Here is an 18,488-nt window from a genome sequence, read left to right on the forward strand (position 1 = left end):
TTGATGGCTCAGGCGTCCACTTCAAAGGTGGCTATCTGGAATAAACCTATTTGCCAGCCTCCCCACTAGATAAAGAGCCAGGCCGCTCCCACACTGAGGCTCCCTTGTTTGAGGGGTCTTGGTTTTCTTTTTCTTTTTTAAATATTTTATTATTTATTTGACAGAGAGAAGCAGACTCCCTGCTGAGCCGGGAGCTGGACTCGGACTCGGGGCTCGATCCCAGGACCCCGGGCTCATGACCTGAGCTGAAAGCAGACGCTTCACTGACTGAGCCACCCGGGCGCCCCTTGGTTGGTTTTGAGAACTGGCCTTTGGGGGCCACTTGTTTTTTCCCTTCTGGTGCTTTAAATTCCCTCTCCCATGTTTTAGGTTTACCAATGAGCCATGAGCCCTGGGACCCCAGGCTCCCATCCTGGACCCCCATAAAAGCAGAGGCCCGGCCAGTGAACACGAGGCTCCGTCTCCGCTCCCCCACCCCCTCACTCCGTGGCCCTGGGGGTGCTGTGCAATTTCCAGGTCTTGTAAGTAAGAAACCTTTATTTTTTTCCGTTTCCAGATCAGTGTTGCTGAAGGGTGTCTTACAGTTAGAGCAACCACAAGGGCCAGTCCACCCAGACACCAGATATGGACAGGCTGAGACCTAACCAGTACAACCCCCCCCCCCCCAGTTCCTATGTTTAAGCCCGACTCCCCATCGGCATGGTGTCTGTGGACGTGGGGGCTCTGGGAGATCATCAGGAAGGGGAAGGGGGGTTTGCAATGGGATTCGTGCTCTCCTAAGAAGGGGGTGTGAGAGACCGTGCCCCCACGCCCCCTCCCTCTCCATGTGAGTGCCGGGCCAGAAGGCAGCCACGTGCCAGCCAGGAAGCGTCCTCACCAAACCCCGACCGCACCGGCACCCTGACTTCCAGCCTCCCGAGCTGTGAGACAGGAATGAGCCCGTGGCGGGAGAGCCTCCGCAGCCACACGCGTGGATTCACCACCACGTCCAGGGAAGGGAGCTGGGTGGCGAGCAGCTCCTCTGGGGCCAACGTCACAAAGCACCACAAACAACAGTTCAATTTATGTGCTTCCGGAGGCGGAACTCGGAAATCAAGGTGCCAGCAGGGTTGGTTCCTTCAGAAAGTTCTAGGTGAGGATCACTCCTCACCACTCCCAGCTTCTGGAGGCTTCTGTGTTCCTTGGCTTGCGGCCCCATCGCTCCAATCCCTGTGTCCATCCCCACGCGGCCTTCCTCTGTCAGTGTCACCTCTTTTGTCTTTTATCAGGACACCTGTCATTGGATTTAGGGCCCATCTAGATAATCCCAAGATCCTTCACTTCATTCAATCTCTCTATTCGGTCACACTCGCAGACATCACAGGACAGAGGTGCGCTTTCCAGATCGCCATCTAAGCCAGTGCGTGGTACCTTCTCTAACGTTATGTCTAAGTATCTCTACGTGTGCAGAGAGCAGGGAAGGGGGTCCTTCAGGAATTGATGTTTTGTAACCTCTGGGTTTCCAATTCTTCTTTAAGATCTGTTGCGTGGGGGTCTCCTGCCGGGCTTCAATTATCTCTAGAAATGGAGAGGAACCTGTTTTCCAGCTTTGGAGCCCAGAGCCTGGGGTTCGATCTCACCTGGGCCACAGACTGGTGTGTGTAGTGCGGGTCCAGCAGCTGCCCAGGGTTACCAGCTTCCCCACTGGTAAAATCAGCCCCTCGCGGTCAGCAGCACACGCCAGCCGCTGGTGGTCCCCACCAGACAGGCACGCCCTCCCCTGGGGGCTCCTGGGGATTCCCCCCGAAATTGGGGGCCAGCACAGCGGCGATGACGGCCCTGGACGCTGCCAAGTCTCCTGTCAGCAGAAGGAACGGAGGCCACAGCCAAGTGGGGTACCTGGTTTATTTCTGATGCAGGGGAATCTCAGGCAGCGGCAGACTCCGGGCTGGGGGCGGGCGGCGGCCCGGAGCTAGAACTCCACCTTGCAGGCGGGGAAGGCCTCGTCCTGCATGGACACGGTGCTGTTGCTGCCCAGCACTGTGATGCCCAGCGCCTGGTGTCGCGCGTGCGTCTCCTCGTACCACTCGTGCATGGCCACCGAATCGAAGGTGGGGATCAGGGTCACCTGCGGGTGGGACAGAAGGCCTGAGCGTGGGGGGGGCCACCCTCTGCCCTCCTGGCCCAGCCCCCTGCTCCACTCCCGGCATCTCAGGCCCTTCTCCTCTGAGCATGGTTGATTGGCTTCCCTTCGCCCTCTCCCAGCTGTCTGTAGCTGGTGGCCAGCCCATCCCTGAAGTCCCTTCTCCTCCCCACAGCACCCAGGGGAAGGGAGCCTCTCACAACACAGGAGACCAGACCTCCCTCCGGCTCCTCGCTTGCACACCCCAGCCTTGCTCTGCCGCCACCCTGCGCCCGGGACCCTCCCTGCTGGCTCTCTACTAGCCAGTTCTCTCTACAGGCCGCGGGAGAGCAGGGGCCGCGGGTGTTCCGTGCGAGGCTGGGTGCCGGCCCGCTCACATGCTGCACAGGTGGCCAGGGACCTGGAAGCGCCTGCATCTACCCAAACTTGCCTCGCGCTCCAAGGATCTGCTTCAAGGCTTCCTCTGGGGACGACCCCAGCCCCAGGCTCAATTCTCCACTATGTTAGCTGCACAGACACCTCACCTCTTCCTCCCGGCCAATCACACCAGTCCCGCCCAGCGCCCGCACCCAGGCTGCTACAGACAGACGAAGTGGACGCAAGAGGAACACAGTCCTGAGAGCTGGTGGGACCTCTGCGCTTGCCTTTGTTTCCGTGGCCTTGGGGACACAGCCTAGTCTCTCTGAGCCCCACTCCCTCTGTGGGTGGGTGAGGGTCACACAGACCTCATAAGACGACGTTCAACAGGACGCTAGCACGAGGTGTGGAGCCTACCTTGTACCAAGACTGTCTGGGGCCCCGGGGTGGTCACGCACCTGGAGGTCACGGTCCCACTGCTGCTTGCCAGCCAGCAGTGCATCCAGGACAGCCCGCATGCCCTCTTCCTTGCGCTGGTCCTGGCCACTGATGACATAGCAGAGTGCACGCACCCGCCGGAAGAACTCCTCATCCACCAGCCGGGCGCTGCTCCCGCTGGGCAGGTAGGCCAGGTCGAGGTAGACAGGGGAGCCGGGAGGGGCTGCTGACCCACCTGGTCGGCTTCCAGCTGACCCTGTGGGCAAGAAGGACGGCGTCAGTCCTGAGCTCCTGGGACCAGGAAGGGGCTAAGACCCAGGGCCCGGGAAGGGGCTCCCAGCTCCGCCTACACCTCTCCAAGTAGTTCCCTCCTCAGGAGAATGCCTGATCTTACTATCTTATAGTTGACAAGCTCTCCCTGGCATGGAGAGTTACTCAGTGAACTCTGCAGATACCCCTGGTCATATCCTTGGAGGCCTGGACCCTCCCTGGCTAGCCCCTGGATGCAGACATACCCAGGGCCAGAGGTAAGGAGGGTAGGAAGGGGCAATCAGGGAGGGCTTCCTGGAAGAGGTTTCAGAGCTTCAGCTCCCAAAGCAACCGGTACCTAGAACAATCTGAGGTTTCTGCAGCATCCATCTGTTCAACTACTCAAGGGGCATTTATCGAGCCCTCCTGGGCATCAGGCACTGCGGACACAGCAGTAAGCAAGAGACACAAAAATCCTTGCTGCCAAGGGCACTGGGGAGATAGAATGGGTGTGGGAGGGACAGAACTGCAAGAGGGAGACCGAGGATGTGGCACGGCTCTCAGAGCCTCATGCATGGCCTTGAACCCAGAGCCTATGCAAAGGGGGATGAGACCACCAGTCCCAGCTGTGTCAGGACATACCTGGATCTTAGGCCCAGGAAACTGGCCCGGTACCGGATATCCTATGATCATAAACACTGCCCAGCTCAGGGTGTGGGTCCAGAGGGCTGCCGGGGCATTTGCAGAATGAATGAATCCCCCAGCCTTGGGCAAGTGGCATCCCTCACTCATAGCTGGGAACAGCGGTGGTGAGGATCTTAAGACTCAGGAAGAGAACGCCATCATGGCTATGGGACGTGCGAGGGAGACAGGAACTGCGGAGGTGGAACAGCGAAGGGAAGATGAGGGGAGCGTGGGCAGAAGCCGCAGGGCAGGAGGACAGGGGTAGAGCTGGGACCAGCAGCACGGCCTGCTTTCATAAATGCAGTTTTACCAGAATGCCCATTTGGTTACGTCCCAGGCTGCTGTTCTGCCACAGTGCAGAGTTGAGTCGTTGGGACAGAGGCCACCGGGCCTGCAAAGCTGAACACGTTTACCTCCTGGCCCTTTTGAGACACCAGCACGGATGGTCAGTGTGTCCGAGGCAGTAGGAGAAGGGGACCCCAAGTGGCCAAATGCCCTGGTAGACAGGGCCTCAGATGACTCTGGGTGCCAGCCCTGCCCCACAGGCCTGGGTAGCCACCTGCCACTGTGCTGGGGACCCCTGACCTGCCAAAGCTCACAGAGGCCCACCAGGTGCCTCCCTCAGGGTGTGCCCAAGAAGAATAAGGAGTGGCAGCTCAGGTGGGCACTGAAGCTGGGAACCAACGACAGGCCACGGGGTGCGAGAAGCCAGAGCCACGGTCAGCTTCCAGAGGGCAGGGGCACCCAGGCGCCTGGAACAGGTGGGCAAGTCCTCAGGGACTTGAGCTCAAATTATGATCACAGCCAACCATCACTGCGGCTCTCCCACCAGCCCCCTGCACTGCCCTCCGCGGTGTCACCACCCACTGAACGTCGCAGGTACGAGCTGAGACGAGCTGGGATGCTAAACACATGCCAGGCATCCAGAACTTTTTTTTTTTTTAAGATTTATTTATTTGAGAGAGAGAAAGAAAGAGAACACAAGCATGAGCAGGGGGAACAGCAACAGAGGGAGATGCAGACTCCCTGCTGAGCAAAAAGCCTGATGTGGGACTCGATCCCAGGACCCCGGGATCATGACCTGAGCCGAAGGCAGGCCCTTCACCAACTGAGCCACCCAGGCGCCCCTGGGCATCCAGGACTTAGTGTGGCAACGAGAAGTGGAACTAGCAAGTAATTTTTCATATCGATGACATGTTCGCACATTCTGAGAGCACAGCACGCAGGACAGAACGAACTCAGCAGGATTCGGGGATGACGGCGCAGCAGGAAGCACCGGGAACCCGCCTTCTGACCCAGACGCCGGGACAGTCCTGCTGGCAGCCCCTCCCTGACTTATGGGAGACTGAGAGAACTGGGAACATGTCCTCTCCTTTTCTCCCTCCCGCCTCCCTTCATTTTTCGCTTTTTCCCCATTTGGGAGCCAGACATGCAAGGACTGGGCCAAAAGGACAAGTCCCAAAAAGCACCGCACTGAATCACTGTATCATACATGTGAAACTTGGGTAACACTGTGTGTTACCTACACGGGAGTTAGAATAAACAACTTCATGGAAAAAAAGAAAAACCACTGCGTGCATTCAGGAGACTTAGGGTAGTCACCACACACACGGGAGAAAGGCACAGGCTCAGAGAGGACTTGAGAAGACCCTCAGTTCCCACCTCGGACTGACCCCCAGCACGGAAGCAGCACACGGCAAAACCAGAAAAGCCACACAAACCCGCCCCGGGGAAGGGGGAGATCTGGATCTCCGGCGATAACACATGATCAAATTCGAATGTCCAGTTTTCAACAACAGCAAAAACCACAAGACATACAAAGAAATAGGACAAGTAAAGCCTATTCAAAGGAAAAAAAAGAAAAAATCAACAGAAACCAGAAAGGCCCGATGGTGGGCTTACTGGACAAAAACTTTAAAACGACGGTCTTAAAGATGCTCACAGAAAGAAAGGAAGATGTTCAAGAGAGCGCTGCATGGACAAAACGGAAACTTCACTAAGAACAGAGAAGACACAGAAGTAAACCCAAAGGAAATTCTGTAGCTGGGGCGCCTGGGTGGCTCAGTCAGTTAAGCATGATCTTGGGGTCCTGGGATCAAGCCCCACATCGGGCTCCCTGCTCAGAGGGGAGTCTGCTTCTCCCTCTGCCTGCCGCTCCCCCTGCTTCTGCTTTCTCTCTCTCGCTCACCTCAAATAAATAAATAAAATCTTAAACTGAATGAAAAATTCACCACGGGAATTCAGTTCATGATTTGAACACTGATTTTTGGTGACAGGACAATGGCAATGATCAAGTCTGAGGAACACAGAGAGGTAAGACTGAAGAAAGTGAACAGCGGCTTAAGGGACTTACAGGACACCATCAAAAGGGCCAACACACATGTCAAGTCCCAGGAGAGGAAAGGGCAGAATGACTATTTGAAGAAATAATGGCCCCAAACTTTCTATATTTGATGAAAGGTGTTAGTATGAATGTCCAAAGAACTCAACAAATTCCAAGCAGGATGACCTCAAAGAATCCACTGTGAGACCCACTATAATCCGACTGCTGAAAGACAAAGAATCTTTGACAGAAAGCAGAGATAAAGGGAAAGTTTATACCTATGTTTATATATATATTTGTAAAGATTTTATTTATTTATTTGACAGAGAGACAGTGAGAGAGAGGGAACACAAACAGGAGGAGTGGCAGAGGGAGAAGCAGGCTTCCCGCTGAGTAGGGAGCCCGATGCAGGACTGGATTCCAGGACCCTGGGTCTATGACCCAAGCCGAAGGCGGACGCTTAACGACTGAGCCGCCCAGGCACCCCTATAAATGTTTATATTTAAAAAGAACATCTCAACGTGACAACCTTTCAACCCAAGGAACTAGAAAAAGAACAAAAGGAAATCCAAAGCTAGCAGAGAAAAGGAAATAAAGATAAGAGCAGAGATTTTAAAAATTGAGACTAGAAAAACACAAAAGATAATCAACAAAACCGCAAGCTGGTTCTTCAAAGAGATTAACAAACTTGACAGCCCTTTAGCTAGACTAAGAAAAAAGAGAAAAGACTCAAATTACTAAGACCAGAAGTAGGAGTGGGGACACTACTACCGACTCTACAGACATAAAAAGCATTACGAGAGTACTGTGAACAGCTGTACAACTAACATACTGGATGACCTAGAAAAAATATACAAATTCCTAGAAACACAAAACCTACCAAGACCAAATCACAAAGAGACAGAAAAGCTGAACAGATTCATTGTAGTAGGGAGACTGAATCAGTAATTAAAACCCTTCTGGACTTCACTAAGTTTCCACCAAACATTTAAAGAAGAACTAACATCGATTCTTCTCAAACTTTTCCGAAACCACTGAAGAGCAGGGAACACATCCTAACTCATGAGGCCAGTGATACCAAGGTCAGAGAAAGACATTATGAAGAAAACTACAGACTAATATCCCTTATGAACCTCGATGCAGAAATCTTCCACAAATATTAGCAAGCCAAATTCAGCAGCATATTTAAAAGACAGACACTGTGATCAGGTGGGATTTATCCCTGGGATGTATAGTTCTACATACAAAAAAAAAAAAAAAAAAATCAATAGAGGCCCACGTTGGGTGTAGAGATTACTTAAAAATAAAAAAAAATTTTTTAAGATTTTATTTATTTGAGAGTGAGCAAGAATGAGAGAGCCCAGCATGGGGTGGGGGTGGGGGAACAGCAGAGGGACAGGGAGAAGCAGGCTCCCCACTGAGCAGGAAGGCTGACGTGGAGCTCGATCCCTGGACCCCAAGATCATGACCTGAGCCAAAGGCAGACACTTAACTGTCTGCGCCACCCAGGTGCTCCTTAAAAATAAAATCTTAAAAAAAAAAGAGAAATCAATACAATACACATGAACAGAACAAAGGATTAAAAAAACCCAATCGTTTCAATTGTTGAAGAAAAGACATTAAACAAAATTCAACACTCTTTCATAATAAAAACCCTCAACAAATTAGGAATAGCAGAAAACTACCTCAACATAATACAAGCCATACACCAGAAACCAAAAAAGCCATAGCTCACGTCACACTTGATGGTGAAAGACTACAAGCTTTCTTCCTAAGAGCAGAGATAAGGCAAGAATGTTGGCTTTTGCCACTTCTAGTCAACGCAGTACTGGAAGTGCTAGCCAGGGCAATCAGGAAAGAAAAAGAAAAGGTATCGGATTGGAAAAGAAAAAACTAAAATTATCTTTGATCACAGAGGATATGCTATGTGTAGGAAACTCAAATTATGGGTGGACGTGCATGCACACGTGCACACACACACACACACCATCTGCCAGAATAAACAAATCCAGCCAAGTAGCTGGATACGAAATGAACACACACAAATCAGTTACGCTCCTATATGCTAAAAGTGAACAACTTGAAAAGGAACTTAAAAAACAATTCTATTTACAATAGCAACAAAGAATAAAATACTTAGAAATTAACCAAGAAAATAAAATATACGGAAACTACAAAACACTTCTGAAAGAAATGAAAAAAGACACAGAAATTCACAGAAAGACATTCCATATTTGTGGACTGGAGGACTTACTACTCACTGAGCTGTCGGCACTACCTGAAGTGACCTACAGATTCAATGCTGTCACGGTCAAAGTGCCAGGGATGGCTTTTTGCAGACACAGAAAAATCTATCCTAAAATTCATACGGAATCTCAAGGGATTCTGGAAGGCAAGACAATACTGAAGAACAAAGTTGGGAGGACTCACACTTCCTGATTCATAATCTCACAATGAAGGGATACTAATCAAGACAGTGTGGTACTGACATAAAGCCAGATACATAACAAGCCAAGGGAACAGAGAGCCCAGAAATAAACCTTCACATATATGGTGAAATGATGTTTGACAAGGATGCCAAGACTGGTGCTAGGAAAACTGATGTCCACATGCAAAGGAATGAAGTTGAACCCTTATTTAGCACCACAGGCAAAATTTAACTCAATTCATCAAGGAGCGAAATGTAAGAGCTAAAACCACCAGACTCTTAGAACAAAGCAAAAGCTTCACAACACTGGATTCGGCAATGATTTTTTGGATAGGATACCAAAAGCACGGGGTGGGGGGGAGGCAAATTGGACTTTGTGATAATTACAAACTTTTGTGCAAAGAACATCATTAACAAAATAAAAAGGCCACACACAAAATGGGAGAAAATACTCGCAAATCATGTATCTCATAAAGGATTACTATCCAGAATAGATACAGAACTCTCATAACCCAACGACAAAAAGACAACCGGATTCAAAAAGGGGCAGAAGACCTGAACAGATGTTTCTCCAAAAAAGATATATATATAAATGGCCAACAGTACATGAAAAGATGCTCACTATCACTAATTAGGGAAATGCAAATCAAAACCACCATGAGATACCGCCTCGGACCCATCACGTGGCCACTATCAAAAAAAAAATCAGAAAACAGTGCTGGCGAGGATGTGGAGAAATTGGAACGTTTTTGCACTGTCGGTGGGAGTATAAAATGGTGCAGCTGCTGGGGAAAATGGTATAGCGGTTCCTCGAAAAAAATCCAAAATAGAACTGCCATATGATCCAGCAATCCTTTTTCTGGGAATATACCCAAAAGAGTTGAAAGCAAGATCTCCAAAAGATATTTGCCCAACCGTGTTCGTAGCAACGCGACTCAACGGTCGTCAAAAGGTGGATACAGCTCAAGCGTCCATCAGCAGGTGAACGGATAAACAAAATATGGTGCAGCCACATCACGGAGTATTATTCGAACTTGAAAAAGGAAGGAAATTCTTAAAAAAACAAAACAAACAAACAAACAAAAAAAAGCGGGGGAAGGAAATTACGACCCGGGCTAGAGCACGGACGAACCGGGGAGATACTCCACTAAGTGAAATAAGACACACACGGTATGATTTTACTTACACGAGGTCCCTAGAGTCGTCAGAGTCATAGGAACAGAAAGGAGAATGGTGGCTGCTGGGGACTGGGAGAGGAGGAATGGGAGTTAGTATTTAATGGGGACAGAGTTTCGGTTTGGCAAGGAGGCCTGGAGAGGGATGGCCGTGACGGTTGCACAACCACATGAACGCGCTTAACGCCGAACCGTGCGCTTAGGAACGACTAAGGTGAGGTCATGTCGTGTACATTTCATCACAACTAAGGAAAACTGGGAGAAAAGTTACCACGACACACCCGAGACTGCTAGCCTCAGGCTGGAGTCTAGGGAACTTAGATCTCAGAAAGGTCCCCGCAGCCTGCGCGACAAGGGTGGCCCGCCGTGCCCATGGGTCCCGCAGCAGGGCGGCTCCTGCTGAACCCCTGCTTCCCCCTCGGAGGAGCCCGGAATTTGGGTGTCTGTCAGGCAGTGGGGGCCAACGTGACCAGCTCCGACTAGAAACCCTGGGCGCTCCGTCTCTCATGAGCTTCCCAGGGAAACATCACCTCACACCGCGGTCACCGCGGCTCGCTGCTCCGGCCCTAAGGCACATGGTGCGACTGCGCTGGGAGGCAGCTCTAGAATCCTGTGCCTGGTTTCCCCCCAGGGAAGCCCCCTCCCCCAGCCTCTTGCCCCTGCTGCTTCTGTTCTGTATGCTTTTGCTCTAATACAGCTCAGCCATGAGGAGGACTGTATACCGAGTCCTCCGAGCCCATCATCGAACCTGGTAGGCGTGGGCTTGGGAACCTCCACACAAAGGGGTTAAATATACTATTATAATTAATTTCACCTGTTTTTTCTTGCGTTCTGTGGCCCTAGCAAGTTCACAATGACAGATAGGCTCTATGTTTCCACTGACGGCACTGCTTGAATGCCCCGGAATTACGAGTGCCCGAACAGTGAGCCAGAACTTAACATTTTATATGAGACATGGAGGCCCAGAGAGAGTAGCAGGTACGGCTGAGGCCACACAGCAAGTAGGGAACAAAGACTCGGGCCGGTAACCCACTGCAGGACTCCGGCTCTTGGGTACTCACCAGATGGGCCCCGAGTGGTCGTCTTGGGGACTGAGGGCTTTCTGGACAGAGGTGCCCGACCTCCCTTCTCACTGGGCTCGCTCCGGGTGCTGAGTGGCCGACTGGCCCGGTCTCCACCAGTCAGTCCCTTGGTTTTGGCAGTGGTCGCTGGAGTGGCTTTGGAGGCGGCCGTGCTGGGGTTAGGGCGAGCCAGGGACTTCCGGGTACGGCTGAGGCCCTCTGTCAGCCGGGCCTGCTCAGGGGGCAGCATCTCGGGGTCCACCATGCAGATGCTGGGCGGGGTGGGCAGCGGTGGGGGGAACTTGAGGGGCTCGGGCAGTGGGTCACGGCGAGGGACCCCAAAGCCCTCCATGTCCTCGTCTGAGTCCACAGTGCCGGGGGCGGCAGGCAGGGGGTCTGAGTCAGACAGGGTGGGCAGGGACTCGCTGACGGATGTGGGTGGCGTCTCCTCAGCCCCTGGAGCGCCTGCCCGCTCCTGGGACCGAGCACTGCTCTCGGAGCTGCCAGGGGACGCAGGCGCTGGCGCCATGGGCACAGCCTTTCGGTGCTCAAACTCGCAGGGTGACACCAGGCACAGGTCCACGTCGTGCGGGGAGGCTGATCGCCGGACCCGGGGGCCGCGGAGTGGGAGGCTCAGCCCAGCGTCCCCTGCGGCAGCAGGCGGTGGCGGCAGCACCTGCTCGAAGGAGACTGACAGGGACTCGTCTACCTCTGTGGAGTGTGGGGAGCCCACCTCTGCGGGCAGCGAGGGCGTGGTCACTGTGGGTGAGGCATCTGGCCCGGCCTCCCCGCCACGCAGCGGACTCAGCGACAGTCTCCCACTGCCCTCAGCTGGGCCCTGCTCGGCTCCAGTAGGCGAGGGTGTGCGTGGCCTTGGAGTGCTGGCATCCAAAAGCAGCTCCAGCGTCTTCTCCTCCAAGGCGCCGCTGTCCTCCCCGGCTGGGCTCAGCCCCAGCTCCAAGCTGCTCTCCTGGCTGGGTGTGGCCACCAGCTGGGCGGCTGGGGAAGTACAGGCCTCTGTTGGGGGGCTGGCCTCTCCACACCGGAAGCTGGGGGGGCTGCGGGGCCCATTCTCTGCTGGCGGGACACCTGGGCGGGGGGTATTGGGTGCTCTGCGGACCCTGGGGGCTGCCGGGGCACCCGCCTTCTTCACACTGACTGAAGAAGAGGCCGCCCGGCGTACCTCCCGGGGTTGGGTCCGAGGGATGCTTGGCTTGGGGTCCTTCTTCACCTCCCGGGGGACCCTGGCTTCTTTCTCAGCCCTGCGGGGGGCCTCAACCCGAGGTGGGTCCTTCCGGGCCACCCCAGGGCGTTCCTGGGCAGCTCTGCTGGGTGCTGTTGTCCGGCCTTCTCTTCTTAAACTATCCCGGGAGCCCAAGCTTTCCTTGCTCTCGGCTCGTCGAGGCCCCACCAAGTCCTGGGGGGTCACCACGGGCTCCCGCAAAAAGCCCAAGTGCTGCAGGCGGACCAGGCCGTCCAGGAGGCGGGCGGGCGGGGTGCAGCCAGGGAACAGCACGCGCACCACCTTCTCTGTGGGGCCCGCGGGGTGCCACACCAGCAGGGCGCACACGGAGGCTGGCGTGCGCTCGGTGCCAGCCGCGGGCGGGTGCAGCACGTACATGTCCAGCCGGCCCACGCCCATCTTCTGGAAGAGCACGGTGGGCTCAGCCGGGAGCGGCCCGCGGTTCAGAGTCAGGGGTGTGATGCCTAGCCGGGCCAAGAGGCTCAGGGCCAGCTCCGCCTCATCCTCGCCGCTCACCAGACGCGAGGCGGCAACGCGGGCGTTGAGGAACACGACCCCCAGGTTGGGGGAGATGAGCCTGCGCAGCCGGTCATCCCCGGAGCCCCCGCCAGCCGCTGCCTCCTCGCGCTCCGCCAGCTTGCGCCGCAGCAGACTGTTGAGGCCCGGGAGGCTGTCAGCGCCCGCGTGGGTCACCAGCACGGCGTCCACCCGGTCCAGGTGCCGCACCAGCTTCCAGAAGCTTGACTTGGGGTTGGAGCCACCGTTGACCAGCACGGTGAAACCATTGACGGCGAAGAAGGCGGCGTCGCCGAGGCCGCCAGGGAAGATGTAGCAGCAGGGCCGGGCGAGCCTGAGGAAGCCCACGGACGCCGGCGGCTCGAGCAGCTCAAAGGGAGATGGCGGCTCCAGCGACTCCGCCACATACTCCAGGAACTCGCGCAGGCCTTCGGACGCCGGCAGCTGTGCGGGTGGGTTCCACTGCAGCTGGAGTGCGCCGTGGAGGCTGAGCACTTCGGGTGCCAGCTGGGCCCAGTCGCCGAAGGTCGGGCAGGTGATGGTGAGCTTGGGCAGGTCTGCAGGTGGGGGTGTGGATGCCAGGAGATCCCGGATCTGCAGAAGGGTGTAATGGTTAGACGCCTCCAGAGCGAGGCAACATCCAGCCCCTGGGAAAACTAGGCTGGAACACCCCCCATCCTGCCTCCTGGGCCTGGAAGAATCCCTTGCCCAACCCCTGTCAGCCTTAGGACAAAACCCAGCCACCCCCATGGTCCACGGAGATGTATGGTCCCGCCTCACCACCTGCTTCCCTCCCCCACCCTTTCTCTTACTCTCCCTGCCCCACGGCCTTTGCACTTGCTGTTCTCTTCTATAGCACAGCTCCCTCCTGGGAGACTTTCCACATCGCCTGCCTCCGCATCTGGTTCTTATCTCACCATCATTACGTCACTCTCATAATGGAAAAAGTGACTTACCAGACAGTTTTGCTCATTTGCCCCACCCAGACTAAGGACTCTAGAAAGGACCCTACCCTGCTGGGACCTAGAACCTGGGGTGCCGCTTGAAGTCTCTGGGAGGTCTGCTGATCTACAGGTCTAGCCTCAATCCACACACTGTGGTGGGTGAGGGAACTGGGCCCCAATAACAGAAGGGACATGTGTCATGGTACTGTTCCACAGAGGAGGGGATGGGATGCAAGGGGGACAGGTCACACAGGCCACACAGCCTGATGGGGACGAGCCAGGGGAAGCAGGATGAGGAAGAGGTGGCGGCTTACCTCTTTGTCCCCTAGGACCTGGAAGAAGTGGCGGGGCGAGAAGCCCCCCGTCTGCAGCAGCAGCTCCCCTGTCTCTTCCAAGCAGGGCCCAGCCAGCACCAGCAGCTTGTGAGGGGCAGGGTCAAGCAGAAGATTCCGGAGCTGCGGAGAGGAGACGGTGAAAGGCCCTACTCTGTGCAGTGACGAAGCCTGCATCCCCCCTTGGAATGGCCTCCAGCCACGAAGCTACATATAACTGCCCCACCCCTGTCCCCAGCCCCAGTACTCAACAGGAAGCTGGAAGGGTACCCTCTGGGCTTCCTGCTGAGCCCTGCACCCCACCCCAGACAAACTCCTGCTGCTCAACCTAAAAAGCCAGGCTCCAGGGCCTTCTCCTCCTAGAAGCCCACCATACCCTTTCTGGACTCCATCCAGCCCACCTCTCTCTCTGGCCCAGCCTCAATGCCATGGGAGAGAGGGTATCTGTGTTTGGCTCTATCTCCTTCAGAGCTCCTCGAGGGAACAAAACGGAGCATTTTTGATCAGAGTAATCAACCTGTACAAGGGTCTCTAGGAGGGTGTCCTGGGGCTCTATCTTGTTCCTCTTTCCCATGGATAACTGGGAGAAAGGCACAGATGTCCACAAGCCAGACGTACTAAGAAGTCAATTCAGACAACTCCTGGGGCCCAGCCAGGAGCGAGGCACAAGACGCAAATCCCAGTCAAGCTCCACCTCCCTGCCTCCAGACACTCTCCGCTCCATTTCTTGCTCCCAAGCTCCAGTCTTTCCTGACTTCACCCGCTCCCACCATCGCCCCTGAGGAGGGAATAAGCTGCAGCCGACGCCATCTGGGTAGGCTTCCTGAAGGAGGGGGTAATGCTAGTGGGTGTCAAGAGGATTTCAAACAGCACAAAACCAGGGATGCAGGATTTAGGATGGTGCCGGTCCCAGCAGACGCCCAGACTGTTCCCTACCTCGTCACATAGGGACTTGTCTGATGGGTTCAGGAGGACCAGGGTCTCCAGGGTGTCTCCGCGGTGGTGCAGGCTCCGCTGGCCTATGGGAGAATCGGGCGCAGTGAGTTTGGGGCTGGGCCACGTGTGCGGGGCCGGGCTGTCCTGGTGTCGAACCCTGCCTCCCTGTGTGACTCCAGGCAGGCACAAGCCCCTCCATGACTCTGCTTCCCAGGAACCCCAGCCAGGGGGTCATCTGAGGATCAACAGGCACATGGTAGAGTTGTAGGTCAGGATGAGGCAAGAACAGGAAACGTGCCTTGGCAGGCCTCACGTTGGAAACAGCAGTGACAACAGGCCTCCACTGCTCACAGGCCCCAATTCACAGGAGTCAGCCCTATGGGAGATGCCACTGTCACCCCCATTTAGAGGCAAGAAGCCTGAGCCCAGGGAGGGCCAATGAGGTACACCAGGAAGAGGGCAGACATGGGCAAGGGCTCTGAGGCAGGACTGTCTGAGGATCAGGAAGTGGTAGCTGAGGCCAGAATGAGGGGAGCATGGGGGAACATGGGGGAGCATGGGGGCAGGGAGGCCTCCTGGGCCACAAAGAGGGGAGTGGGGGTGATTCTGGAATCTGAACCCTGGTCTGCCCCCCAGAGCCCAGATATTTCAAAAATGGAGCACCAGGTCTGAGGCTGGGGAGACAAGGACCTTCTGGCACTAGTCAACCTTTTATCAGTTTATCACATGCTTATTATCGTGTACGGATATTGCCCCATTCCGGTGGGGAAACCAAGGCATAGAGAGAGGAAGTAGTTGCCACGGTCACAGAGAGCAGATGGGATTTCCAGCCCCTGCCCCCTCAATCCTGTGAGGGGTCAGGAAGCCACCAAGAACGGCTAGGACAATGAGGAGAAGGACATTTCCTTCCCCTCCTGCAGCAGCCTGGGGCTGACTCAACAGGCTGGCTGAGGCAAGAGCGGCTATAGGCGACACCTGGAACACGCCCAGCAGCTGCTCCATGCAGTGGGTCACCCTGGGCCGTGTGGGGCTAGCCCAGGTATCCTGACCCCTTCCTCGATCTTTTTTCTTTCCCAGCTCCCCATCTACTGAGCACCTACAGTGCACCCAGCCCTGTACGAGAGACACAGCCACGAGCCAGACACAGTTCCTGCCACACGGGGTCCACAGTCCACCCTCCAGGTCCACTCAGCAGCCCCTCACTTTCCAAGTATCTTCTCGCCTTGCCTGGGCCCTTCCCTCCACTTGACACATATCAGCCCCAGATGCCTCTAATCCAAAGAGCCCAGTCTTGGAGGTCTCCCCTGTCCCCCGCCCCTCAGCTGCCTCATCTGCAAAACGGGGACAAAAATACAAGTTCCTGCCTTGTGTATGGGGGCGCGGGGTGCGGGAGGTGGGCCAAGGGAGTTGATGACCAAGGGAGTTCACGCTGGGTCAGGGCCCACCCCTGCTCTGCACACTACATTATTACTGTTGTTTACAGCCATACCCCATGCCTGGCACATAGCTGGCACTCAGAGAACACGTGCCCAGTGAATGAGTGAAAGGGGAGCAGCTGAGGCATGCAGGGTCTCCAGTCTCACCTTTCACGATGCTGGAGAAGGTGGCAGAGTGCCGGGACACAAAAACCTTGAGCTGCTCATCTAGGTTGCAAATGCCAGGGTCAATGTCCCAGGACCGGATGCCTGTTGGAGGGTAGGGGGACAGGAGAAGTGATGCAGGAAATCAGCTGGGCTCCCCAGCTCCAAGAATAGTTCAATAACTAACTAGTATCAGGCAGGTGGGAGCAATCCCAGCCCCTCACCTCAACCTGACCCCCAATGCAACAGCCTGGAGACTCAGAACCACCCAAAGTGCCCTTGGATCTCTCTGCATCCATGTCAAGGAACCCAAAGCGTAACTCGGCCTTTCACAGAGAAGACTCAGTATCAACAAAAAAGCTCCCACCTCCTAAACAGTCATCTCATCTCCTCCATCATCTCCCCAACCCCCACCACTGGTCTCACAGCTCCTCCACCCTGCCAGACACACTCCCACCTCTTGGCCTTTGCACCAGCTACTCCCACTCTCAGGAGGCCCTTCCCTCTGCCTCTCTACCCTTTAGGTCCTCAGCCCTTTGCACCCTTCTGAGCACTCCTGACAGCAGGTGAGCTTAAAACTTGTTCCATCTCCTCGCCCACTTTGGGTCCATCCCCCCTACCAGACTGTTGGCCCTGTGAGGGCAAAGCTGAACCTGCCTGTGGTCGCCACACCATCCCTGCACATAGGGCGGTGGGGAGGGGGCAGGAGGACCCGGGCACAGACGACGACATTCCCAAGCATAAGAACAGAAGCGTGTGGCTGCCTTCCCATTTTACAGGCGCCAGACCGCAGGCCCTGCCCATCTGTTGGGGGGTGGTGGTGGTGAATGCCCTCCAAACACGGTGTGGGGTGCACCACGCCCTCCGGTTCCACTGTGCCAAGTGGCTGCAGGTGAACCTTGCAGGTGCACCTATGACTCACCTCCCCAGATGCCAAATCCCCTGGGCAGGCCGCGCCCGCCCACACCCCAATTAGCAAGGTCCTTGTGGAGCAACGGAAAATGCGCCCCGGGGCTCCAGGACCAGCCTCCCCACCCCTACTCCTTCTTCCAGGACGTCCAGGCTGCTAAAACCGGGCGATTCGAGGCGACCCACCCTCCCCCCTGCGGGCCCGTTGGGCGGGAAGCGGAGCCGTCGACCGTGTTGCCCAATCCTGCAGGTCCCAAAGCCCGGGCCCATGTCCCGTCCCTGGGCTGCTCCCGGGTCTGGGAGGGGCAGCCCAACCCAGGCCCGGGCGCCGCCTCCTCCGTGGGCACCCAAGGCCTCAGCCTGCGCGGTGCGCCTAACGATGAAGAGGACCGAGCCTCCCGGTCCCTGGATCCCGCCGCCCCCCACCCCCTCCCTGCCCGCAGCCCGGCCGCACCCCCACCCGGCCCTCGGGCCGAGATGCGCGGCCGCGCCCGCCTCCCGCACCCCGCGCCCCCAGACCGGCCCGACCTCGTTCGAGTTCCTCCAGCACATAGGCAAGCAGCCCCGAACACCCGCACTCGCCGCCCACCACAAGCAGCAGCGAGCTCGGCGCCTGGAGCGCCCCGGGGCCCGCAGCCGCTGCCGCCGCCATCTTCGCGCCGCGCTGACGCTCCGAGCGCCCATCCCCCTGGCCCCTCCCCTTAAAGGGGCCGAACCGGAAGAACTGAAGACCCCGCCCGGAAGCCCCCAGCCTCTTGTCTGCCACAGTCGGTCCCTTCAGATCATGGGAGCTGGCGACGTGAGCACCCAAGTGGTTGGCAGACTCTTGGGTCTCCACTTTGGCCACCCTCTCCCAAATGATCATTCCTTCGTCTGTCCCTCCGTCCATTCATACATTCATTCAACAAGCTTTGACTGCATGCCTACCACGTTCTTTCCGGGAACTCATCACATCACGGTGGACCCAATCAGAACCAGGTCCACATGCTCCTAGCTTCCTGAATCAGGGCTTGAACAGAGAAAAGAAAGATATCTTATAGCTAGGGCTTTGAGGGATGTGTAGGAGTTTGCCGGGTGTGAGCGGTGGGGCAAGAGCATATATGAAGCAGAAGTGAGAGCATGTGTAATGTTTTAGACGTAGGAAAGTACGTTTGTGTTTGGGAAAAATTCCAGAGCCCTCTGGGTCCTGGA

The 18,488-nt window shown here is 55.9% G+C and overlaps 1 protein-coding gene across 1 annotated transcript; it reads right to left on the reverse strand.

The window, feature by feature from the left end:
- Positions 1 to 1,870: 1,870 nt before the first annotated feature.
- On the reverse strand, positions 1,871 to 17,958 carry MAP1S (microtubule associated protein 1S). The gene is made up of 7 exons (XM_045778652.2): positions 17,826 to 17,958; positions 16,392 to 16,493; positions 14,809 to 14,891; positions 13,855 to 13,995; positions 10,838 to 13,190; positions 2,938 to 3,173; positions 1,871 to 2,107 (listed from the first exon to the last, which is right to left on the reverse strand). Exons 1-7 carry the CDS (start codon positions 17,947 to 17,949, stop codon positions 1,952 to 1,954), a joined length of 3,195 nt encoding a protein of 1,064 aa, XP_045634608.1. The 5' UTR covers positions 17,950 to 17,958; the 3' UTR covers positions 1,871 to 1,951.
- Positions 17,959 to 18,488: the final 530 nt, after the last annotated feature.

Source organism: Ursus americanus, chromosome 14 (genome assembly GCF_024610735.1).
Source record: "Ursus americanus isolate L20-20 chromosome 14, mUrsAme1.1.p, whole genome shotgun sequence".
NCBI classification, from domain to species: Eukaryota; Metazoa; Chordata; class Mammalia; order Carnivora; family Ursidae; genus Ursus; species Ursus americanus.

Coding starts and splice junctions, on each gene's coding strand:
- MAP1S (XM_045778652.2), bottom strand. CDS start 17,949: ATGGCGGCGGCAGCGGCTGCGGGCCCCGGGGCGCTCCAGGCGCCGAGC. Junction 13,191..13,854: donor AGGTCCTAGGGGACAAAGAG/GTAAGCCGCCAC, acceptor ACCCTTCTGCAG/ATCCGGGATCTCCTGGCATC. Junction 2,108..2,937: donor AGTGGGACCGTGACCTCCAG/GTGCGTGACCAC, acceptor TCCCACCCGCAG/GTGACCCTGATCCCCACCTT.